Source organism: Haliotis rubra, unplaced genomic scaffold (genome assembly GCF_003918875.1).
Source record: "Haliotis rubra isolate DU_JTF1 unplaced genomic scaffold, ASM391887v1 Scf492, whole genome shotgun sequence".
In the NCBI taxonomy this organism is placed as follows: Eukaryota; Metazoa; Mollusca; class Gastropoda; order Lepetellida; family Haliotidae; genus Haliotis; species Haliotis rubra.
Window position 1 is genome coordinate 318,214 of NW_025767182.1, and position 27,759 is coordinate 345,972.

Consider the following 27,759-nt stretch of genomic DNA (forward strand, 5'->3'; position numbering starts at 1 on the left):
CTGTTAAGCCTTTTTAATTTTTATCTCACATGACATCAAGTGTTTTGCAATATATTTCAAGCCTGGCTAAAATTTGAACCGGATTGAAACTTCCTGTGCCCCTTATTCAGTCATTTCTGTTTGAAATGTAAGTGAGTTTGTGTATGGGCAGTACGTGATAAGGTTAGCATCTGTGTACTGTGTTTTGTAATATAGGCTAATTTTTACCTTGATCAGTTAATTTCACCTTTGCACTTAGACCATGCTCCAGTACCAGTATTGATGTGGGAGCTTCACCCAGCATTTTGAAAAGCTGTATAAGCTATATATGGACATTACACTGTCAGGAGCAAGATGTGCATTTCAGCTTACATATTGCCTGAGTTTATTTTTATTTTTTATTTTTTTTATTTATTTATTATTATTTTTTTAATTTTGACATTGAATTTACATTTATTTATATTTGGACAAGGGGCGGTGGGGTAGCCTAATGGTTATAGCGTTGGCTCGTAACGCCGAAGACCCAGGTTCGAATCCCCACATGGGCACAATGTGTGAAGCCCATTTCTGGTGTCCCCCGCCGTGATGTTGCTGGAATATTGCTAAAAGCGGCGTAAAACCAAACTCGGTCAGTCAGTCAGTATATTTGGACATGCTGTTTTAAGTGTCTCAAGGGTATATTGGCTGTGTATAGTGTTCTTTTCTTCTTAAATTGACAGATTTAGGAAGCTGAACTTATGCATGTTTCTCCTTATCACATCTTATTTTGTTAAAGTTATTTGATTTTAGTGTTAGTAAATACAATGTATTTGAATGAGTCATTGTTGATAGCAGGTTTTTCAAAGCATCAATGTTTGCTAACATTTGAAACTGCTGAAAGTAATCCAGGCGAGATGCATTATTAATAACATTATGTATTCTAAACTTATTTACCATTGTTAGAATTTGGCTTAAGTCACATAAGCCATGTTGTACTAGCACCCTCTTATGCATTCTCTTCCCACAGAGGTTACTTGTCATTTCTTCCTACGAACCTCTGTTCTAATACGGTCATATTTCCCGGTTCTCGTAAAATCCCCTAGCGGCATAAAATCGCAACACGAATTATCTCCCTTCTTTCTGTCCAATCAGAACACGTGTTACATCAACTTGACTAATACAAGCAAATGTTGGGTCACAAATATCCCTTCTCTGCCAGGAACGTGTGTTGATGTGACACACAAGACATTTAATGGCTAGCTTGTCCGTTGACGAGGGCGATGGAAGCCATTGATCCGCCATTTACATGACTGAGTTTTGTCTATATGCGCACAGGTTATAGTTTTCTGCATCACGGAAATAACCGAGGCCTTGCGAATGATCTCTTTTGAAACAACGTCGCTGATTGCACAACTAAATCTGATTGCAACCAATCACGAATCCTGAACACTCGCACCATGAAAGGGTTAGAACAGAGGTCCGTAGGAAGAAATGACAAGTCAACCTTATGATACCCTTGATCAATCACCCTCATAGTCAAACAGTATACAAAGCTGTTCACGGTATTGGCCTATCGTACATCAGCGAGTTGATCCAGTGCCATCAACCATCCCGTCCCCTACGTTCTAGTAGTGCCCAGTTACTAGTTGTGCCGCGTATGAGAACAAAGACATTTGGAGACAGATGTTTTGCAAAAGCAGGTCCTATGCTTTGGAACAACATCCCATTATGCATTTTAAGTGCAGAGGAAATCTGTACATTTAAGAGAATGTTAAAAACATTCTTTTTCAAATCATATTACGATTCCGAGTGACTGTTTCCTTGTCAGACTCATACGAAAGCGCCTTTGAGCAGGACACATCTGGATATTGGCGCTATATAACTCTCTATAAATATTATTTAATTATTAATATAATCACAGCTTATGTAAGCCCAGAGTAGGTTAGCACACATTAAAGTACCGGAGGAGATGAGACGGGATGAATGTATACTGATTGACTCAAGTGATTAGACACCATACTCAGCTTTATGATGGTGGTCTGTCTCTTCAGCATGATAAGCAAACGCCTAGAACACTGGATAGAGTGAGTGAGTATGGTTTTACGCCGCTCTTAGCAATATTCCAGCAATATCACAGCGGATAACACCAGAAATGGGCTTCACACATTGTGCCCATGTCGGGATTCGAACCAAGGTCTTCGGCGTGACGAGCGGACGCTTTAACCACTAGGCTACCCCACCGCCCCTATAACACTGGACTACCCTTCCCGCCATTCTGTGACAGTTTGGCATTTCATTTATGACATAGCATAATGCCTCTGCATTCAGTGCATATGTTTATGATATTTATTGGCCTACAGTTTATGTTATAGATAAAACCTGCAGGCAGGCCATGCAATTAAATTGCAAAACCTCTGTGCAGGTCTTACAATTCAGATGTAAACTTTCCAAGCAGGTCTTACAATTCAAACATAAAATCTCTGAGCAGGTCTTACAGTTCAACAGTAAAATCTCCAACCATTTCTTACAATTCAAAAGTAAAATCTCCAAGCAGGTCTCACAATGTTAAGCCTGATATGTTAAAATGTAAAATCTTCCAGTAGGTCGTACAGTTCTAATGTAAATGGGATTCTTAGATAATGTGATACAAACAATCACCTGTTCTGAATTTATCAGAAAGCGAAACATTCAAAAGATGATTTCAAGAGCTGGTTATGTTTTTCTGTTATGTTATGCTGGTCTGTTGAATATAGGATAATATATATGTTGATATAGTGTAAATCCACTATATGGCATGGCTACATAGGAATAATTATGGCTGCTTAAAAATCTCTCTACTCTCATGTGAGATGTGACATGGGTCAGACTGTTTAAAATCAATGGCAAGTGCCCGCCAATTACTCCGTGAAGACTGATGGCCAAGTGTGTATTGTCATGGTGGCCATTAGTGAATCTACTACAAGGGAGATAACTCTTCCTGTCCTGTCACCACACATACAGGCACTGTACATATCTTGGTCTCAAAATGTTGAGTGGAAAACTTTCCTGTGTCTTTTGTGATTTATTGCATTAAAACCCCAGGTTTAGCTCTGATTTGATGTTTTGGTTGGCATTTAGATCTGAAAGGATTGACCTATAACCTGTACGTTTTATTTCACCATTGAGGATAAAGGAATCCTTATATACTCAGGTGAATGGAAGCTAGAAAACAGATAGGTATCTATGTTCTTGTGGGAACACCATAAGTGACAAAATAACAATGGTGGACACTTAAAGGTCACATGCAACGTAAAAGACAACTTTGCAGATTCTGATACCTTTCGGTATGGACTTACCGAAACAAATCATCAAAAATGCAAATTCAACTTATAAAGTTGAAAAATAACGTGATGAAAAAAACCGCGCGAAATCAGAGTTCAAACGATTCACTAATTTTCCCCCGACTTTTCGGGGGAAAACTGGTTTCAACAGCTGGGCTGCGCTCATAGCACGTGCGCAGTGAAATAGGTTTGCGCAACTTCAAAGCGGGCTGTCCGGTGAATACTCGGTGAAGGCTTTGGTGTGAGCTATCTTCCTAATGTTTTGTTGATATCTCACAGGCGCGAGCTTTTTTATATGTTATGACAGTAAATAAACTGTTTATATACTTTCATTTGTCTATTTCACCACACGTTCTTCTTACCGAGTCACTTTCTCAGTTCGATACTTAAAAGCAATGTCATTATTTAGCGTTGACAGAATTTCTAACTGTGATATAGATATGTCGTTGTCACAGACAAAACTCAATGTCTTGTTATATTGACATCTGTGTCTGCCTGCCTGTCTGCTAATGTCAATATTCAATACACAACTGCGATCACTGACCACATGCAATTTGAACTTAACACCTATCAGGCTATACACCATAAACAAAACGCATTGATTTATGGCCCGAGTTCAGTCTCTGTCACATTATGTAATTACACAGACAGGCAGGTGTGATACTTGAACACATGACATGTTATGATGTCTGTTGATTGCAAAATGTTATACACAAACAATGAGCATGTATTTACAAAACCCAACATCTCTATATATACACACACAATGAGCCGTGAGAGCATCTGCAAATGAACCAGCCGTTACACTTGAGTGCACACCCACCCGCTCTGACTGGGTTCGGTATCCCAGCTGCTTCGTTTCTTGGGAAGTAAACCTAAGTACACAATATTGCACTTTTGATTTGCGATTGTACGCTTATAATTTTGTTTATATGTTTTTTCATAACCAGCAATGTATATTATATGTCATGAATGAGTGATAATTGTGTTTTAATTATGTTTGATTTTTTTGGTTGCATGTGACCTTTAACAAGGGAGGCCAGTAGTTAATTGGTGTTGAGTGATAATGGCAGTGAATACACAGAAGCCGGGAATTAATCCACGCATAAGTTTGTAGTGATAGGCAATGAACACTGATTGGTGATAGTGACAGATATGGAAGATGGATGGATAGTGGCACAGATAATTAATAAGTCCCAAATACTGTGCACTTATGTTGATTTAATCAGGAATATACTCCGGAAAGTCATTTTCCTCATAACAAAGTTGACATCCATAATTGTTTTCCCCTTTATGTGTGTTACTTCTAAAGTGGCAGTAGAAGGGTATAGACATCGTGTTTTTTTGTTCAGATGAGTGTTTCAATTCCAGAAAATATGGATTTTGATTTATGTAGTACAGTGAGACCTGTCTAAACAGGCACCCCACGGGACCAAAATAAAATGCTGGTTTAGACAGGGTGTCGGATTAGACAGTGATGATCATTTTCCAACATGACTGCCATTGACACTAGTCAGTCTCTCAATCTAGCGTGAGGATCCATGCAGGTAGCAAAAGTAACGTAAGTCCCCATGGTTCCTAGTATGGTGATCTACCTTCAGTTGTTGGCGATCTATAGCCAGTGTTTTATACTGTATTGTCTTCTCTAATTGGAATTTTTTAGCTTTGCTCGCTAGTTTTATATTCATATCTGTGATTCTCTAGTATTTTTACTGTCCATCGTCGGCAGGTTTTAATCTTCCAAATGTTTTCACCTTTTATTGTCTGGATTGATCTCGTCACGATATGGCTGAGATATTGCCGATGTGACGTTAAATATTAACTCACTCACTCACTTACTCACTCAATCTAGCGTGACGAGAAGAGTGTATTGGACTGCACTGCTCATACCCATGCCGGCTTAGAGCGTTTGATTCACCCCGCAATCACTACTTCCTGATTATCTAGCATGCCAAGAGGATTAATTAGTGTATTGGATTATGGGTCCTTGATTGGACTGCTCATACCCATGCCGGTTTAGACAGTGTTAATTACAGTTAAAATTGCTTGTTGGGACTAGAAAGTCATGCTGGAATACGGAATAGACAGGTGCCGGATTAGACAATGTTTTAATGATCAAAATATCGTTGTAAAATGGCGGGACCAAAATTTTATGCCGGATTGGAGAGGTGCCGGTGTTGGCAGGTTTCACTGTATATATTTCTGCACTTTTCGTGGGTTTCTAACATGACTGTTCTATGATGTTTGTTTTTGTTTGTTGTTTAACACCTGCAGTCCGCAACATTCCAGGTATTTGGTGGCATTCTGTAAATAACTGAGTCTGGACCAGGCAATCCAGTCATGAACAGCATGAACGTCAATCTAAGCTATTGGGTTATGATGACATGTGTCAACCGAGTCAGTAAGTCTGACCACCCAGTCCCATTAGTTGCCACTTATGACAAGCATGGGTTGCTGAAGACCAACTTGTATGTTGCATAGGTACTGTTGTATGTTGTTCGTGTTTTGTAACATGACTGTTGTAAGTTGTTCATCCGTTGTAAAGTACCTGTGAAGATCCGGGTTAGATTGTTGATCTTCAGTAACCCATGCTTGTCATAAGGGGCGACTAACGGGATCGGGTGGTAAGGCTCACTGACTTGGTTGACACATGTCATCGATTCCCAATTGTGCAGATCGATGCTCATGCTGTTGATCGCTCTATTGTCTGCTCCAGACTTGATTATTTACAGATCGCTGCAATATAGCTGGAATATTGCTGAGTGTGGCGTATTACTAAACTCACTCACTCACTCACTGTTGTAACTCGAGTGTTGTTTCTGTGTTCTAGGTTGGAGAACAGAAGTGTAACCCAAATGAGAGGGACTTTGATGGTGTGTCACCTCTACACTTCGCTGCCACTCGGGGCCACCATCAGGTGGTGGAATGGCTGTTAAAACATGGAGGCAGGGTGACGCTAGACAACCTGGGTGGGAGTCCACTGCACAACGCTGCTGAGATGGGACACAAACAGGTAGGTGATGCTTGACAATTTAGTAGGGGAGGGGCTGTGAACATGGGACAGAAGCACGAAGGGGATGCTATGTTGAAGGGGTGGAAATAACCCATTGCCCGACGCCCGAGTCCAGTGTTTTTTTCTGTCGGGCAAGCAAATTTGTATATCACACTGTACTGGTATCCAGTTGACTTTCCAATATTAATTATGTTGTTTATTTTAAAAATCAACAAGAAAATGGCCGGTATAGTGGAAAAATGATCAGGGCAAGTGATTTTACATGTGCCACTGTACCGGAGTACACTAGCAATTTTAAAGTTATTTCCACCCCTGTGTTGTATAAAGGTTTTATGGTATAAAACTACAGAAAAATTCAGTGTTGCAATCATATTCCAAGCAAATCTACAAACTGTTTTATATTGCCCTAAACACACATCTGATACTCTTTGAATCAGTTCGACTTAGGCAAAGACGGTTGAGACTCACTCTGACACCTAATGAGCTGTGACCACTCCTGTCTTGATGTAGATGTAACTGGTGACCGACCCTGTCAGTTGTAACAAACCAGCCTGGAGTAACAAGCTAGGTTCTCACGGGTACTGCCCCCCTAGCCGCCCCCCTCTTAACATGTGGGGCTCCACACACACCCACATCACATGCTAGACCAGGCCTTTGTGGTATTGATGACAGGCCCAGGTGTGTGGGACATGGAGGATTGATCATTGGCTGGATTACTCTTTGATATTTTTTATATTGGCTTGGTGGCTGAATGTGAGGGAATATATCTGGTATTTAGCATTCAAGCATGTATCACCCTAGTCTGTAGGCTACATAGTACATGCAGTAGATTATATTGTACTTGGATCATTGACATGTGGGAGTATGTTTACTAGGGCTGCAACGAATACACTATGTGGCGAATATGATACCTATCATGAATATTGGGTAACGAACACACGAATAATTATTCATGAATACCATGTACAATATGGAACGCCTATTTTGACAGTTTTGATTTGTCACAGCAATAACCAGTGATCTCTTGACACTCAAATTTGGTATGTAATAGTTATAGTTGACAGTACCATGTGCGGCCTTGGCAAACTAACATGACTTGCGCTACTGCAAGGCTAGTACATATTCAATCCTTGCATATCTCACTTTCCAAAAGTACACAAGGGTTCAAGTAAAACATGCTCCCTTAAAAAATCGTAAATATTCGTTAATATTCGGTTCTGGTGACCACGAATAACGAATTGAATTCATGAAGGGCTACAGTTCGATTCACCGAATATGCGAGTGAATCGTTACAGCCTTAATGTTTACCAGTTACTCTGAAATGTACCATCTGAGATGCAATGATAAACTAACCATTTCTTTGCAAGAAACAAAACACTTTGCAAATCTTGAATAATGGGACAGTCTTAAAAAACAGACCCAACAAACTGAAAACTATAAAAGTTTTTAAAACTGATACTTATTAATCCATATATAATTTGCAATCTCTTTCTTAAAGAAGTTTTGTGAATATTCTTTTTAAGTGTGACAGGTACACAACAGATTGTCTTGTTTCGCATTACAAAAGTAGCATCGTTAAATATGTAATTACCAAACTCTCTCTCTTAAAGAAGTCTTTCAAATCCTCAACCTACACAGCATATTATCCTGTTGGTTAGAGACCTCCATGAAGAAGAGGTCGTAGGAGGTCTGACAGGGTCTGGGGAGGTTAAAGCCATGTAGATTACAAACAGTGATGCTGGCTCATTATGGGAAGTAGAGTATCTGCTCCTCCACTTAGCAGGTGGTTGTTGTGTGCTCAGTCTGACTGAAGCTTTTTCCCTCAGATAGAGGGAGGAATCAGTGATGTATGGGAGACAGATTCTCCATGTTTACTTCCCTTGTACAAACACTCACCTTGTATCTGTAGAGGACAGAGATGATAGGAGTATATCACGTATTGTACTCATGTAGGTAGCTGTGATGGAAGAGATTGGGTTCAATTGTGGCCCAAGTCAAACTTTATGTGGGTCGAAATGATTTCTGGAATGATGTATCTTTGTCCTTTCAGATATGTTGCCAAATTTATCATCATAGGTTCAATTTCCACATTCTCTTGATTATGTTTTTAGTTATGTTAACACCTTATCTATATTAATGGGTTTTGTTGGAAAATGTCAAAAACTATGTTGAACATGACTCATCACTTACTTATCATGACGGCTTTGTCAGCTGTACACAGTATGCATTGTCAACACTCTGGGCTTGAAATAATATTTCCTCTTGGAGTGGCCAAGAATGATGTGTAAGGAAACTCTGTGATCATGTCCGGATGGTTGGTTGTGCATCATCGTACACGGATGGTGTGGGTGTTGTTCATAATATCAGGGATGGTGTTGTTCATAATATCAGGGCTGTGGGGTAGCCATGGCTCCAAAGACCCGGTTCGAATCCCCACATGGGTACAATGTGTGAAGCCCATTTCTGGTGTCCCCATGATATTGCTGGAATATTGCTAAAAGGGTGAAACCAAACTAAATCAGTCAGTGATAATATCAGTCACAGGTTTGTCTGGTCCAGAGTTCTTCCTTACTATGGTAATGTAGTGGCAGATTTGTGGAAACGTGCATATTTCTTTTAAAGATGCCTATCTTTTCCTATATGATCTGGGCCAAGCACTACCCTAGGGGCCGTTTCTGGTGTTCCCTGTGGAATTATTGCTGAAATATTGCTAAAAGCAGCATAAAAACTCACTCACTCACTCACTCACTCACTCACTCACTCACTCACTCACTCACTCACTCACTCACTCACTCACTCACTCACTCACTCACTCACTCACTCACTCACTCACTCACTCACTCACTCACTCACTCACTCACTCACTCACTCACTGTAATTGCCATTGATCACCAGACTAAGTGGTCAGTTATATTAACAATGTCCAAAATTTACACACAAAAACATCTGACATGAAGTACTCCTTCTTTGACCTTGAGATCAGGTAAGGGAATACAGGTGTTGTAGATGTTAGTAAATTACCCAATTACAATAAGCCATTTCGGCTCGATAACAATCAGCAGTCATTAAATACGGTGGTAAAAGAATTCTGTTTGTGCAGGTTTTTGTTAAACGGTCCGGTAAACATAATCAGTGCAATTAACACATCTAAAAACTGATCATAGATATGTACACTTTCACTGTTTCCATGGCAACTTGCACCTATTGACCTAGCTGCTTAAAAAGCGTACATCATTGTACAGATTGCTATGCATTCAACCAGTGAGAAGTCCCATTGAATACCTGGCCAGCATAGCTAAACAGCTCAACCTCACCTCACATATACAACATTAAACGTGCACAGATTTCATACTTCTAAAACAACAGGCTGGATACGTGAGACTGGGATCATTTCACTTGGTGGATAAGAGGGAGATATTCATTAATATATTTAAAACAGGGCTATTCTTATCAGCAGTGTATCTGAAAGGTGATTGTGTAGTCATATTTGTTGACATATGCCCTGGGGAGGTGTTCACTGTGACAGCAAGGGATGTTAACCTACTTGTGGGTGTGCTCCGCTAAAGCCATACAGAGTTGGAATCTCCAAACTGAGGTGCTGACAGCTGGCTCAAACTCCTTATAGAGGTGAGTTCAACTAATAATGTCATACAGTGAGTTTACCTGACATACTGAGGTGCTGACAGCTGGCTCAAACTCCTTATAGAGGTGAGTTCAACTAATAATGTCATACAGTGAGTTTACCTGACATACTGAGGTGCTGACAGCTTCAACTCCTTATAGAGGTGAGTTCAACTAATAATGTCATACAGTGAGTTAACCTGACATACTGAGGTGCTGACAGCTGGCTCAAACTCCTTATAGAGGTGAGTTCAACTAATAATGTCATACAGTGAGTTAACCTGACATACTGAGGTGCTGACAGCTGGCTCAAACTCCTTATAGAGGTGAGTTCAACTAATAATGTCATACAGTGAGTTTACCTGACATACTGAGGTGCTGACAGCTGGCTCAAACTCCTTATAGAGGTGAGTTCAACTAATAATGTCATACAGTGAGTTTACCTGACATACTGAGGTGCTGACAGCTGGCTCAAACTCCATGCAGAGGTGAGTTCAACTGACACCATGCAATGTACATGACTTCGGCTAACTAATTCCATACAGAAGTAAGTCCACCAAGTAACCCATACAGAGGTGAGTTCACCTGACACCATACAGAGGTGAGTTCACCTGACACATACAGAGGTCAGTTCACCTGACACCATACAGAGGTGAGTTCACCTGTGAGTTCATCTGACACCATACAGAGGTGAGTTCACCTGACACCATACAGAGGTGAGTTCACCTGACACCATACAGAGGTGAGTTCACCTGACACCATACAGAGGTGAGTTCACCTGACACATACAGAGGTGAGTTCACCTGACACCATACAGAGGTGAGTTCACCTGACACCATACAGAGGTGAGGTACAGAGGTGAGTTCACCTGACACCATTCAGAGTTCACCTGAGTTCACCTGACACCATACAGATGTGAGTTCACCATACAGAGGTGAGTTCACCATACAGAGAGTGACACCATTCAATGAGTTATCTGACACCATACGGAGGTCAATTTACCTGATCCCATACAGAGGTGAGTTCATCTAACACCATACAGAGGTGAGTTCATCTAGCACCATACAGAGGTGAGTTCACCTGACGCCATACAAAGTTGAGTTACGATACACATATTGCCCTTGATGACATCTAACACCTTAAGCATCTAGCACCATACAGAGGTGAAATCCATTGAAATATGAATGAGACTGGCTGACATGCAAACATAAATCCATTGAAATATGAATGAGACTGGCTGAATGTATCATCTTGATGTGTGTGGTTTGCATTGATCCAAGGCTCCTGTGATGGTAGGTTAGGCCAGTTAAAGAATATTCTTGTAATTTTCTATCCATTTATTTGACTGTTTACAATAAATAATGATCTATAACAAGCTGATATAATATGTAACCTCTTGTGGCCTTGCCCAGGTTCAAAATTTGAAGCGATAAGTCATGAGGTCATGGTGACCCAGATCGGCTGCAAATAAGACACATTTAAATCATGAATGGCATAAAGTTAGAATCCAGCTCAAAAAGGAAGTTAGAAGTTTGATGTCAAGAGGTCATATCTTTGTAGTGCTTGGTAGTATTTTACATTTAGCCCAGGTGTACTTGTAGGGGGCCAGGCAGGTGAAAGAAGGAAAAATGTATCTGCCACGCATTATGAAGGCAAAAGCCAGGTGTATCTGGGTTTTTTATGTCTCTGGTCTGGGTGGAGTGACATTTCATCTGAAGTTGATGTATTTTCATAATGATAAACACCCTCGTAACATCTAACTATTTTGCAGGGGCAGTGGGGTAGCCGAGTGGTTAAAGCGTTGGCTCGTCACGCCAAAGACCCGGGTTCAAATCCCCACATGGGTACATTTCTGGTGTCCCCCGCCGTGATGTTGCTGGAATATTGCTAAAAGCAGCGTTAAACCAAACTTAGTCAGTCTAACTATTTTGCAACAGTTTGTCCTTCGATAACTTAGCCCATCAGTTCAGTAAGTAAATGAAAACATCATCAAAAATTTGAAAGAAAAAGAAACAATGTCTTACTTCAAATGCAGACTTGACCTTGATTTACCCACAATTTTATGAAGTCATTGATTTGCGGGGTCTGTCTGTGGGTTTTTTAAACTGCCGCCTCCACTGCAAACAGTACTGTCAGTTAGAAAGGATGACTGTGCTGCACAGCTGCCTGTGTTGCTAGGTGTCCCGCCTGTGTTGCTAAGTCTCCTAACTGGGTCCAAGTAACAAATTTCAAAATCGTTAAGACGCCATAAGAAGGTGAGACAAATAATTGATTTTGATGCAATTAAACTTTGAATATTTGTGATATTAACTACAACGCAATAATCTGTGTGTACGAGAAATAGTCTATCTCCACAAATACAGGGATCAGATTAGATCCAGATATTGTCCTTGACATTGTCTTTTGTTGTATTTGAATCGAAGAACCCTGGGCCCCTATTCTCGGAAGGATCCTAGCCCTAGGATATCTTAACTTTGATCGTAGAGTCTAGGATAGGTGTCCTACCTTATTCTCGAAAAGTATCCTAGCGCTAGGATATCCTAACTTAGGACAAATACTAGGATAGGTTCTGACTTGTCCTAAGTCTATCTTAGTGGAAATCAACATGGTGTGGTTCTTGTTTGTTCACCAATTTTGACGTTGTCAAACAAAATAACTCGCCTGAATTACATTTGAATTTACAAGAGCACACAGTTTTGATGTGTTAAGAAGAGTTTTTTGAGTTTATATTATCAATTTATCGGTAATGAATAGACACACTTGTTGCGATGCACATAATCTTTAGATCTACAAAAGAGATTTATTCAATTCTTACCTATTCTTGGCCTTTTTAATCACAACATTGCTCTTTCCAGTCACATCGCCATGAAATGTCAATGTCAAGGCCAACTTGATAGGGAAAGTAACTCCGATCCTGTTTCTTTCCTAGCTGAATTTTTCAGTTTGTGAGATGATGCATAATGAGAGTTCAAATAATGAACATATTTTTTGCACATATCTTTAATATCCTTATTGTGTTTGGGCAGACTTTCAAACTCTGAAGTAGAAATGTTATCGCCTTGTCAAAAAATGAATTTTCCAAAACTTCAAAACTACTAATATAATGTGATGAAAATATCGAATAATTTCTTCTAAATCTACTAAGTCCATCAAAAGCTGAATTTCCTCATATTATGTGTTTTATATTAAATGAATCATGGGTAAGGGGAATCCCCAACTTAATGAGGGTTTTTCTATCTCACCTACTGAAGAGCTCGCTATCCTAGCTAGGATAGGCAGCACAAGTTAGGACAGGGATAGGATCGTTTCGAGAATGGGTCTTATCATAACGGTAGGATGTCCTAACTCCTGTCTTAACTACTTAGGATCTGTCTTAGCTGGGACACTTTTGAGAATAGGGGCCCTGAACGTTTAACTGCTCTCCTGACACGGGCAATCCAAAGAACCTCTTAAAGGTCACATGCAACGTAAAACACAACTTTGCAGATTCTGATACCTTTCGGTATGGACTTACCGAAACAAATCATCAAAAATGCAAATTCAACTTATAAAGTTGAAAAATAACACGATGAAAAAAACCGTGCGAAATCGGAGTTCAAACGATTCACTAATTTTCCCCCAGAGCTAGGGGGAAAAGTGGTTTCAACAGCTGTGCTGGGCTGCGCTCATAGCACATGCGCAGTGAAATAGGTTCCCTCAGCTTGGAAGCGGGTTGTCCAGTGAATCTCGGTGAAGGCTTTGGTGTGAGCTATTTTTCGAATGTTTTGTTGATATTTTACAGGCGCGAGCTTTTTATATGTTATGACAGTAGATTACCGATTTAACTGTTTATATAATTTCATTTGTCTATTTCACCACACATTCTTCTTACGAGTCACTTTCTCAGTTCGATACTTAAAAGCAATGTCATTATTTAGCGTTGACGGAATTTCTAACTGTGATATAGATATGTCGTTGTCACAGACAAAACTCAATTTCTGTTTTATTCACACCTATATGTCTGCCTGCCTGTCTGCTAATGACAATATTCAATACACAACTTCGATCACTGACCACATGCAATTTGAACTTAACACCAATCAGGCTATACACCATAAACAAAACGCATTGATTTATGGCCGAGTTCGGTCTCTGTCACATTATGTAATTACACAGTCAGGCAGGTGTGGTACTTGAACACATGACATGTTATGATGTCTGTTGATTGCAAAATGTTATACACAAAAAAATGAGCATGTATTTACAAAACCCAACATCTCTATATATACACACACACAATGAGCCGTGAGGGCATCTGCAAATGAACCAGCCGTTACACTTGAGTGCACACCCACCCGCTCTGACTGGGTTCGGTATCCCGGCTGCTTCGTTTCTTGGGAAGTAAACCCAAGTACAAAATATTGCACTTTTGATTTGCGATTGTACGCTTATAATTTTGTTTATATGTTTTTCATAATCAGCAATGTATATTATATGTCATGAATAAGAGATAATTGTGTTTTAATTATGTTTGATTTTTTGGATACATGCTTTATTTATCACATGCGTGTTTAGTTCCTAATGAGTTTGGGGCAGTGGTGTAGCCAAGTGGTTAAAGCATTTGCATGTCACACATAAGACCTGGGTTCGATTCCTTACATGGGTACAATGTGTGAAGCCTATTCCTGGTGTCCTGGTGTCCCCGCTGTGGTATTGCTTGAATATTGCTAAAAGTGGTGTAAAACTAAACTCACTCGCTCACTCCTAATGAGTGGTGTATGTGGAAGCTATATGCCTGAAAATTTGAATACCAAAGAAATTAAACAAGCTGAGAAATGTGAGATCAGGTGTTTTAAGCGCCATTAACATGCAATTGAATATTTTTGAAAAATTAAATTCTTTTATAATCAAACAAGCCAAGAATGAATTTCTCACGGTCTCCTTCACTTACACTGCGCTCAAAGAAAAGACTGGGTGTTAATATGATATCATGTTTATAAGTTACCTAAGTAATAAGACTTTATTACCAATATTGTAGTCATGATTAATATTCATTCAATTACAATAACATAAACTTTTGCTTATTCTCCTTTCAAATCAATCACAAGATATTTCCATTAATAAATTGACAAATCTGTTATGAGTTGGGTTTTTTATGTTAAACATTAAGTTGGAAACTGGTGTCGATGTTTAAACTGAAGGTCAGGCGTGTGACGGAATATTTCCACTGTATACACCTCACCAGTATGCACACCCCTTTCATACGGTATTCCTACCTGTAACACACCTTTAGTACTGTTCTTTTCAGCTCCCCCCAGCATAAACATTAATGTTGAAAATACCTTTCACTTATCTGAAACCCCTCTTTGATAATAGAAGATTCCAGGAGAGCCTATTTGTTAAACAGCTGGCAGAGATCTCTCGCTCCACCTGCCTCGTTAGCAAAGGTGTGCTGAACTTGTGTGTTAACTGGTTTACCTGCCCGGTGAGAGGTTGATGTTTAACACACTCATCACAGGGACATACGGATGTCTTAGTCTTTAAGTCAAGTGTTGTGTAAGCACAGAAGACAGGTGTGTTGTGGCGGAGATAACGACATTCTACACAGGTAATTAGAGTGATTAGTCAGGTGTTTGGTGTTTAAGGCTACATGACATTGTTTCATTCATTTTTAACATGTGTGTTGCAACAGTGTGTACAATAACCATTTGAACCTTAACATGGAATTAGAAAGTATTTTAAAAATACTTTTTATTAATGTATAAAGGCTTATATTATTGGTGATCATACTGACCTGAAGATATGTTAAACACTGACTACAGGCTAGTGGCTGTAGGCTATTTTAGTATACTGTATGGTACCCACCTATTGACAATTATGAATCAATATTGAAATCAATAAAATAAAGCTAGTTAATAACTTCAGTCTCAACAGATGTTCTGTATCAGTTAAAATAGAGTAAATATCAATATTTAATCCAAATAGTCGATGTTTAAAAGATATGTTTAGATTCATGTCAATCTAGATACATCCAAATTGTAGGGCGTTGAGTGACCCCGGTAGAATGAGGCTGCATTATAGCTTCGTCATACTCATCTCGAGAGAAAAAATACCGAATGAAATGTGATACCGTAGTGACAGTAGCTAGTGGACATATAGTCAGGTAGGCTTGACATAGATGTTGTGCTCCTCTCATCTAGGAGAACTTGAAGCACACGTGTTATATGATTTAAAGCACATGTCATATGGTTTAAAGCATACATGTCATATGGTTTAAAGCATACGTCATATGGATTAAAGCACACATGTCATATGGTTTAAAGCATACGTCATATGGTTTAAAGCACACATGTCATATGGTTTAAAGCATATGTCATTTGGTTTAAAGCACACGTCATATGGTTTAAAGTACACATGTCATATGGTTTAAAGCACACATGTCATATGGTTTAAAGTACACATATATGGTTTAAAGCACACATGTCATGGTTTAAAGCACACATGTCATATGGTTTAAAGCACACATGTCATATGGTTTAAAGCATAAGTCATATGGTTTAAAGCACACATGTCATATGGTTTTAAAGCACACATGTCATATGGTTTTAAAGCACACATGTCATATGGTTTTAAAGCACACATGTCATATGGTTTAGAGCACACATGTCATATGGTTTTAAAGCACACACGTCATATGGTTTGAAAACAGAAGACATTTTAACCTATCAGAATAGTGGGAACCTTTTTAATGATACTTTGTTTCTGAAAGATAATTTGAATCTTGTTCATATCTTAGGACTAGTGCTAGCTTTCAGCACTTGCAGGATTTTTTTTAGAAACTGCTGTTTAGTTAGTTGTGAGTGAGTGAGTAAGCTTTATGCTACTTTTAGCAATATTCCAGCAATATCGCATCAGGGCACACCAGAAATGGGTTTTGTCAGTTGTGAAGTACAAATATGTGTTATTGGCTGGTTCACAGTTAAAAGAATTATCCCACTGAACTAGCCAATTTGAAGTTCGGAATTATTTTTTTTATTTTTCAAATTGGACAATATAATCATCTTTCATGAGCTGTATCTATCAGGTGTTATTGTGATGTCATCAACTACAAATTCCAGGGCTTCCTTCAGAATGATATAAGGTCAGTCCCGTAAGTCAAGAGAAGCACTAAGTCCATGGAATGAAGGTGCCTTTATGCCCAGAGACTGACAGAGACTCACGACAGTCAGAGCAATACAGTAACATTATGAAATGGCATCCTGGCACTTACGTCAGTTCCTGCAAATACCGGACCATTCCTCCCCGTCACCATGTGATCAGACATGAATGACTGCATGTCAGCTATGCATAACAACAGCACTGTTCAATAACATTTTACAATTACAGTAGTGGTGTTAACAGAAGCATTAAATAATCATCATAGAATTGTACAGGTGTTCGTATTGTCTGCTGTTTCATATGGCCTATATCTGGTATCAACAACCCAACAACCCCACAGCCCAACAACCCAACAGCCCCACAACCCAACAGCCCCACAGCCCAACAGCCCCACAACCCAACATCCACCCAACCTCACAACCCCACCTCACACCACTACCCAGAGATAGGGATGGAATATTTTCCAAAATGGTGTACAACTCACTTGCCCACTGTATCTCCTGAACACAAGCATTTGTCATCAGTCAGGGAAGTCATTTTTACCCTTGGATACACCCTGTAGCCATCACGCTGTCACATGACAGAGACAAGAGCAGGCTTTTTATCACTGCTTCTCATAATGACGCTGGTAATCACACTTGAAAGGAACTGTTTATTCAGGAAAATGTTTCTGCAGACTCTTCAATTTACTGTTTTAAAATAGGCCAATGTAAAATTGTTGTGGCCTGAGTTAGCTGGTTTCATTAAGCGGCTGTTGTTACTTCTGTTTGGAGTGTACTATGAAGTCAGATGGGCTGAGGTATTACTATTTACCATAGTTGGAGACATTCTTACTGGCTTAATCTTTTTATGGACCCAGAAGAATCTTATTCCTAAACACTGCACATTAAGAAAGTTCACTAGGTCCTTGGTGCCTGTGTCTATAGTATTGATCAAGGGACTCCCTACATCTGTAACATTCGACAAGGACAGTTCAGCTTGACTTCAGCAGTTTCAAACACTGCTTTGAAGTGATACTAGTAATGCAACCTGGGTTATCTAGATTTCATTGATATTGAATCTGATATGGGGCGGTGGGGTAGCCTAGTGGTTAAAGCGTTGGCTCGTCACGCCGAGGATCCAGGTTCGATTCCCCACATGGGCACAATGTGTTAAGCCCATTTCTGGTGTCCCCCGCCGTGATATTGCTGGAATATTGCTAAAAGCGGCGTAAAACTAAACTCAGTCAGTCAGTCAGTGAATCTGATATTCCCATAATTGAATTTGATATTCCCGTCATTGACTCTGTTATTCCCGTCATTGACTCTGTTATTCCCATCATTGATTCCATTATTCCTGTCATTGACTCTGTTATTCCCATCATTGGATCTGTTATTTCCGTCATTGACTCTGTTATTCCTGTCATTGGATCTGTTATTACCATCATTGAATCTGATATTTACATCATTGGATCTGATGTATTCAACCATTAGATCTGATGTTATACAACATAACATGACCCTGTATGTGACAGCTGGGGGACACTCAACAGACCTGTCAGTGATGTATGTGTAATAAGCTTCGTTCTACTTTGTCCCTGAGTCAGACTGTAATATCTGAGATATCTATTGATTGTAGGTGGTGTGCTCGGGTGTGATTGTTGTCTATTGACCAGAGTTCTAGAAGTGTACCCACCCATTTTCAGCCAGGTATCTATAGAGCCAGTGTCTAGCCCTTGCTTGATTGTGTGAATGTGGACATAATGGAGACACCTATATATTCTTGTTTATCTGCTACAGCTACTGTAGCTCTTCTTCTGTTTTGAATCTGTTCTATACATCACTCATTCTCCTACCCAGAGTTCCATGCGGCAAGCCAGGGGAGTATCTCTGCCACAGGCCAGTCACATCTTGCAATGTCCATTCAATATAATGTACAGATTTCTTTCACTCTTTAATTTTTGACGAGTCTACACACCTAACTAAACATCTTTGATAGAATGGTTTAGTTTCACTGAGAAAATATCCAAAAACATGTAACACTATTTCGGTTTGCGTAGCGATCCTTTGTTGACATAGGTTGTACGGCTCCACGTGCTGTCATCGAAGCCGATGGAGAGCAAACGATGCAGCCAGTTTGATATCTTAATATGTACTGTCATAGACCTAACTGTCGCAGTTGTGGAAGAATATATATGTAACAATGTAAAACATTATGAAGAGAGCGAAAAGCTTTACATTGAGTCCAGTCTCTTCTTATTATGAATATGCGCATTTGATTAAAAACAAGAGAAAAGTCTGGTCACGTGATATGCAAATTAGCCTGTGGCAGTGATGTTATGTTAGTCATCGCTGTGCCGGAGTGTGTACATCACTAGGAGTAGACTAATGCTTAGTCTCTGAATATATATAATTTTGATAGTAACAAACACGCCCATTTAAATTGAAAAGGAGCCCCAGGGAGACCAGAGATTCAGAACCTGAGGAAATCTAGACTTGCTTTATTTAGAGCTTTAGCATTGCAGATAGGAATTGGCAGTAGGGAAAATAATGTGGTTCAGGGACTGTGAGACAGACTACACTAGGAGCGGTGGGGTAGCCTAGTGGTTAAAGCGTTGCCCGTCATGCCGAGGACCCGGGTTCGATTCCCCACATGGGAACAATGTGTGAAACCCATTTCTGGTGTTCCCCAATGTGCTATTGCTGGAATATTGCTAAGAGCTGCTAAAACTAAACTCACTCACTTTTCACTGACTGACTGACTGAGTTTGGTTTTACCGCGTTTTAGCAATATTCCAGCAATATCACGCAGGGGACACCAGAATGGGCTTCACTCATTGTACCCATGTGGGGATTCAACTCTGGGTCTTCGCGTGAGCCAATGATTTAACCACTAGACTACCCCAATCACCCCACTCACTCTTTCATCTGTTTGGTATCTGTTGTATACATCACTACTGGGGACTACTAATGGTCCAGTATAACAAATTTGCCATGAGGCTGCAAAACTTAAAATTTTATTCCTTTTTGATGTATGCATTGATCTTCTTCTGAGTCACTTTTTTTAGTGAATCTTTAAATAAGGATTTTTGGTCAAAAAGAAAAAGTATTGTTTTCGAAAGCACTGGGTTTTGTTTAATTTAACTTATCTGTTGGTGACTCAGTTATTTTTGGGAGAGAAAAATTTTCTGCAGTCATTTCATTTCGACTGGAAAAATTTTAATGCTGTATTCAGGGATAAAAGGTTGAGGTTACATGTCAACAGAAAATGAATATTTGCCAGTATCCAGTTGAAAACCAAGTGCAAAGACTTGTTTACCTGATTTAACATTAAAAACCTTGTATTTTATATATGTTGGTGCAGAAATATATAATGATAGCAGTCTTCACTGGTTGAGTTCATGTGACATTAATGCAAACAAGGTATCGCGTTGAAAAAAACAGACTCATGAAAATACAAGTAGCACAGTAAATGACATTTATATTTGAAACACATCAAGATGTCTTCCTTAAAGTGTTGACACTTATGTAGATAATGTCTTTGGAAGTTACACTTAAACAAGCGTGAGCTTTGTGTTCAACATACACAACAACTCCCTGCATGATTCATCTTGTATTTAACAATATTTCAAGGGAACAAGTACATTGGTTTGTATTGCAGTTGAGCTTTGTGTTAAAACTTATGTAACACAATAACTCCCTGTGAGGGGTGGAATATATATTATTCATCTTGTATTTAACAATATTTCAAGGGAACGAGTACATTGGTTTGTATTGCAGTTGAGCTTTGTGTTAAAAATTATGTAACACAACAACTCCCTGTGAGGAGGGTGGAATATATATTATTCATCTTGTATTTAAAAATATTTACGTGAGTGAGTACATTTGTATAATGCCACTTGAAACAGTATTTCAGTTATATCACGATTTGTCCGTTTGATGTGCAAGGAAAGCCCCAAGCCATGCAGGTTCTAGACATCTGCATCTCTGAAACCCAGGAGTAGGTCTGATACAAAGTATTTCTTGCTTGAGATGTGATGTATACACTGTGTATATCATGTGTTATATATATAGAGGATACTATACTGGCTTCCATGTAATATTATGTTTATTAAACGAGTTAATGATTTGTATCAGATGAGTGAAAGCGAGTTTGATACTAAATCTTTCACGAGTTTAATAAAAATGATATTTCATGGAAGTGATTTTAGTATTCTGTTTATTACTCTCCAACATAAACATTGATAGAAACTGCCTACAGTGTGGTGACTCTCAGCTTTTCGCAAGTAAGGTCTAATACCATTCTGACAGAGGTATTAGCATTGTGACTTCATAACTGTAAACCATTATGACATCATACCTCAAGCGGTATTACACTGGTGTAATTTTGCCGTAAAAATATTACAATGCAGTATCTTCTATGGCGAGTAAGAAAATATATATGTGTGTGTGCACCATGTAGCTGATATGGTATATATGTGGATATCATTGTAAGATATGACATATAGTGTATATCATACGGTTGACAAAACATGCCTATTATAAATATCATGTGGAAGATATGACATGTATACATCATATGTCAGATATGATATATATGGGTTATAATCACCATGTGGTAGATATTGTGTATATTGTGTAAATCATGTGATACATATGATATATATTGTGTATTGCCTCCAGTACAACCAGAGACTAGTCATTGTAACCTTGTACCGTCCTTGACGACCTCTCTGCCTGTCTGTATCACGCGTGTCATATTATCAGCATTCAGTTAAAAAAGAGAGGGATCAAGTATATCACCTTGTCACATCCTTTGTCTGGCTCCACACTGGCTTCTCAGCCGTGTAGTTATGTCCTCAATGGCGTATATCTCTGTTGTCAATGAGAATATATTTCAGTACTTCATCCAAGACAGCAATGTCGCTTAGTATTGTAGTAATTTCTTTTTGATGTCTTTCTGTTGTGTTTTTTAACTGTCTGTAATTTTACATTGCATTATCACCAATCTCACAATGGCAGTCACAATGTCAAAGCTTTATGGGTCTTCCTGTTAGAATTTCTATCTTATAAAATAAAGTTTAAAGCTGAATGTAATGGAGGATGAACACTCATGAATTGTGTAATATGATGATTAAAACAGGTGTCACAGGTATTGTCAGATCCAAGATGGAAGGATATTGGTCCCCTGTCACCCAACTTGTCTTAATTTAATGTGCAATTACATTTCGTCAGCTTTGCTTGATCCTGTGTTCAGGTTTGAATCGGCATCAACTTGGTATGGCTTCTTCATCAGCCCCATATCAAGGTTTACAGTTTATAAAGCAATCATGAATTTGTAAGACTTGGGCTCCATTCCCTAATGTAACTGCAGCGTTATGAAAGTCGTAAGCCTATGGTAAAGTATGCGAGTTACGATCCCCGTAATGCCGATTGCTTTCTGAAAACCACTGCTTCACTTTCAACCACACTCTTATTATACAACTGAATAGAGTTCAGAATTCAAGAGAACTCACTCCGCACTCATCTTTGTTGTAGGGTATAGTAAATTATTTGTTTGGATGTATCTTTAAAACATTTCATAGGGTAGCCCAGCAGCAAGTGTGCTGTCCTATCAGGCCAACAGCCTGAGTTCAATCCTCACCTGATGTTGATGTTGGAGGCTAACTAGCCATAACACCAAGTGTTAAGCTACTTTGACTGAAGCAAAATAAAACACTGACGTATGAATGTTGGTTATATTGTTTCATGCATGGATATTCATATATAATATTTACTGATATTATTAGTCAGGTCTTAAAAACTAAATACACTGGTTTCTATCTAATTTTTCAAATTGTTCTTTTTTATAGCCCATCTTCATGCATGTCTTTGTATTTGGAAAGGAAAATAATGTCATTAGCAGAAAATAACTACCGTTATTGCAGATTAATTTTTTTTACTTTTGATATCACCATGATGGTTCCAGTGGGATCTCAAGGTGGTTCATCATAATCTAAATTTGTTATTTTGTTCATGCTCTAAGCATTCTGCTACCGTCTATTTACAGGAAAATAGTTTGTATAATATGAAAAAAACTTCCATTGTTTCAAGGAAATTGCAACTCTCAAAAGCATGGAATGACATTTTTTTAAGAACTTGTAGTTGTCAGTTATACCTAAAACAATTCAAATTTGAATATCCACATATTGATCTGGGGTAACGCTTGTAACCCTCAACTTGAAGTCAAGGATTGAACAAGGAAATGGTAACTGCACGTAGCAGGTGACTATAGGCCAGTACCGACACTCAGTCATTAGGGTATTACTACGGCTCTCGCCAATTTTCTTTCCTGTTGTTTACTGATCCTTTAAAAATGCAAAAAATACCAATCCAAAACACTTTTCTTATGCAAAATGAAACTTGGAATAATGTGGAGTATTGAGGGTATGAGAAATTGGTCATATTCCTCAATGTTTGGGTAACATTTTCAGATGTACAACATGCTTATGGGAAATAATACGCATAAGAAAAATGTATAAAATTTCAGAAAACATTAAAAATATTAACTGTTTTATATATTTCTTTATTCTCTCACATTTCACAATGCATCCATGGCAAATGCTTACATAGATATTTTTGATGGAAGTAAACAGCTACGTTTTCTCATTCAGGAACTGTGAGAAATAGATCATTTTTATGGAACGCTGAAATAAAGAGGCTTTACCTTGTTGTATACATCACTTCTGTCAGATTATTTTGGTTTCATTAAGAATGTATTTTTCAACTCATTAATTTCCTTAAGCAATGTCATAGGGAAATCTGTTTAAGTATGAGCTCTAAGTAGTTTAGTTAGAGTTTCTATGTGAATTAATTATTTTTTCTGCAAGTGCAACTAATGTATCTTAAAAGTTAACACCAGAAGAAATTAATCTGTTTTGTATATTTCCTGTAATTTGAAGGAGTTTTGTACAGGAATGTGTTATTTTTCCTTATCCTGACTCATGCTCTTTTGCTTGTCTTCTTCTTCTTGCGAACATAGTGGAACACTTGTATCTCCCTAATTGAAGCTCCCTTCAATTTAAAATCACTAATTAGTATTCACCACGAGTTACCTCCTTTTCACAAGCTAGCTGGGAGCGAGAGCCACCCTCTACCCATGTGCCTCACTCTCTCCTTCTTAGCCCAGTGAGCTGGGCGTGAGAGGCGCCTGTGTCTCCGACACACTATATCCTTTGAAATATATTTAGTTAGTTACCTCATTATAGACATCTATAGAGGTTTAGCTAGTATCCTTCAAGCGATTATATATTGATATTTAGTCGTTTTTCTACAGTTTATTCACGGGACGCCGTGTTTGTTTCAGTGGATTACGTTGATGAAAATTCTGTACTATTGCAGATTACGTTTTTTTATGCTGCTGCTGATCCGCCTTTAATATGATGTACGGCGCCATGTTTATTATATTCACATTGCAGTTGCGGTACTAATTTATCCAATTCTACCTTTTTATTAATATTTACTTTGCGTTTGGCACGCTTGCAGCAGATAGGTCGCGTATGCAGACTCTAGTATGACTGATACACGGAACCCTAAGCCAGTCTACTGCTGTTGGCCGACTCCCCTCCGTGTGGTGTTCCGCTAGAGTGGTGGAGAGGTGTGGGGCGTAGTCCGCCATCTCCAAGAAGCATCCTGCTTCCCCAGACATCCCATCGTCGCAGCAGAAGACTAGAGGGTTTTTCTACCAGTACATCAAAGATTGACCGATGTCGGCTCAGATCAGCATCCCAGATAGCAATGATATGTTGGCCCATAGTTGGCCCATAATCACCAGTTTGGTTGGCCCATGGTTTGTCAACCTGACGATGGGCCCACTTGGATATGCTCATCGGCTCCACAGTGGCCCATCATGTTGGCTCATTGTTGGGCCAACGAATGAAAATTCACACAAAACCATGGCCCACAGTTTGCCCAGCGTAAGTGATTTTGTTGGCCTTATGTTGGCACCCACCGTGTTTCAACATTTAGCTCTTTCTTGACAGTAAAGCATTACAGGTTGCTGAAGACCTATTCTACCCCGGATCTTCACAGGTCACACTGTGTATATCATGTGTTATATATATAGAGGATACTATACTGGCTTCCATGTAATATTATGTTTATTAAACGAGTTAATGATTTGTATCAGATGAGTGAAAGCGAGTTTGATACTAAATCTTTCACGAGTTTAATAAAAATGATATTTCATGGAAGTGATTTTAGTATTCTGTTTATTACTCTCCAACATAAACATTGATAGAAACTGCCTACAGTGTGGTGACTCTCAGCTTTTCGCAAGTAAGGTCTAATACCATTCTGACAGAGGTATTAGCATTGTGACTTCATAACTGTAAACCATTATGACATCATACCTCAAGCGGTATTACACTGGTGTAATTTTGCCGTAAAAATATTACAATGCAGTATCTTCTATGGCGAGTAAGAAAATATATATGTGTGTGTGCACCATGTAGCTGATATGGTATATATGTGGATATCATTGTAAGATATGACATATAGTGTATATCATACGGTTGACAAAACATGCCTATTATAAATATCATGTGGAAGATATGACATGTATACATCATATGTCAGATATGATATATATGGGTTATAATCACCATGTGGTAGATATTGTGTATATTATTGTAAAATCATGTGATACATATGATATATATTGTGTATTGCCTCCAGTACAACCAGAGACTAGTCATTGTAACCTTGTACCGTCCTTGACGACCTCTCTGCCTGTCTGTATCACGCGTGTCATATTATCAGCATTCAGTTAAAAAAGAGAGGGATCAAGTATATCACCTTGTCACATCCTTTGTCTGGCTCCACACTGGCTTCTCAGCCGTGTAGTTATGTCCTCAATGGCGTATATCTCTGTTGTCAATGAGAATATATTTCAGTACTTCATCCAAGACAGCAATGTCGCTTAGTATTGTAGTAATTTCTTTTTATGTCTTTCTGTTGTGTTTTTAACTGTCTGTAATTTTACATGGCATTATCACCAATCTCACAATGGCAGTCACAATGTCAAAGCCTTATGGGTCTTCCTGTTAGAATTTCTATCTAATAAAATAAAGTTTAAACTGAATGTAATGGAGGATGAACACTCATGAATTGTGTAATATGATGATTAAAACAGGTGTCACAGGTATTGTCAGATCCAAGATGGAAGGATATTGGTCCCCTGTCACCCAACTTGTCTTAATTTAATGTGCAATTACATTTCGTCAGCTTTGCTTCAGGTTTGAATCCCGGCATCAACTTGGTATGGCTTCTTCATCAGCCCCATATCAAGGTTTACAGTTTATAAAGCAATCATGAATTTGTAAGACTTGGGCTCCATTCCCTAATGTAACTGCAGCGTTATGAAAGTCGTAAGCCTATGGTAAAGTATGCGAGTTACGATCCCCGTAATGCCGATTGCTTTCTGAAAACCACTGCTTCACTTTCAACCGCACTCTTATTATACAACTGAATAGAGTTCAGAATTCAAGAGAACTCACTCACGCACTCATCTTTGTTGTAAGGTATAGTAAATTATTTGTTTGGATGTATCTTTAAAACATTTCATAGGGTAGCCCAGCAGCAAGTGTGCTGTCCTATCAGGCCAACAGCCTGAGTTCAATCCTCACCTGATGTTGATGTTGGAGGCTAACTAGCCATAACACCAAGTGTTAAGCTACTTTGACTGAAGCAAATAAAACACTGACGTATGAATGTTGGTTATATTGTTTCATGCATGGATATTCATATATAATATTTACTGATATTATTAGTCAGGTCTTAAAAACTAAATACACTGGTTTCTATCTAATTTTTCAAATTGTTCTTTTTTATAGCCCATCTTCATGCATGTCTTTGTATTTGGAAAGGAAAATAATGTCATTAGCAGAAAATAACTACCGTTATTGCAGATTAATTTTTTACTTTTGATATCACCATGATGGTTCCAGTGGGATCTCAAGGTGGTTCATCATAATCTAAATTTGTTATTTTGTTCATGCTCTAAGCATTCTGCTACCGTCTATTTACAGGAAAATAGTTTGTATAATATGAAAAAAACTTCCATTGTTTCAAGGAAATTGCAACTCTCAAAAGCATGGAATGACATTTTTTTAAGAACTTGTAGTTGTCAGTTATACCTAAAACAATTCAAATTTGAATATCCACATATTGATCTGGGGTAACGCTTGTAACCCTCAACTTGAAGTCAAGGATTGAACAAGGAAATGGTAACTGCACGTAGCAGGTGACTATAGGCCAGTACCGACACTCAGTCATTAGGGTATTACTACGGCTCTCGCCAATTTTCTTTCCTGTTGTTTACTGATCCTTTAAAAAATGCAAAAAATACCAATCCAAAAAACACTTTTTCTTATGCAAAATGAAACTTGGAATAATGTGGAGTATTGAGGGTATGAGAAATTGGTCATATTCCTCAATGTTTGGGTAACATTTTTCAGATGTACAACATGCTTATGGGAAATAATAACGCATAAGAAAAATGTATAAAATTTCAGAAAACATTAAAAATATTAACTGTTTTATATATTTCTTTATTCTCTCACATTTCACAATGCATCCATGGCAAATGCTTACATAGATATTTTTGATGGAAGTAAACAGCTACGTTTTCTCATTCAGGAACTGTGAGAAATAGATCATTTTTATGGAACGCTGAAATAAAGAGGCTTTACCT

General features: G+C 38.6%; 1 protein-coding gene across 3 annotated transcripts in view; it reads left to right on the plus strand.

Moving 5' to 3' along the window:
• The window catches only part of LOC124291482 (espin-like), a 91,589-nt gene that overhangs the window by 25,447 nt on the left and 38,383 nt on the right, over positions 1-27,759 (plus strand). For all 3 annotated transcript variants that reach the window (XM_046728466.1, XM_046728467.1, XM_046728468.1), the window contains exon 3: positions 6,109-6,291. In XM_046728466.1, the coding sequence (XP_046584422.1) occupies positions 6,109-6,291 (183 nt within the window). The remainder of the gene's footprint in view (positions 1-6,108; positions 6,292-27,759) is intronic.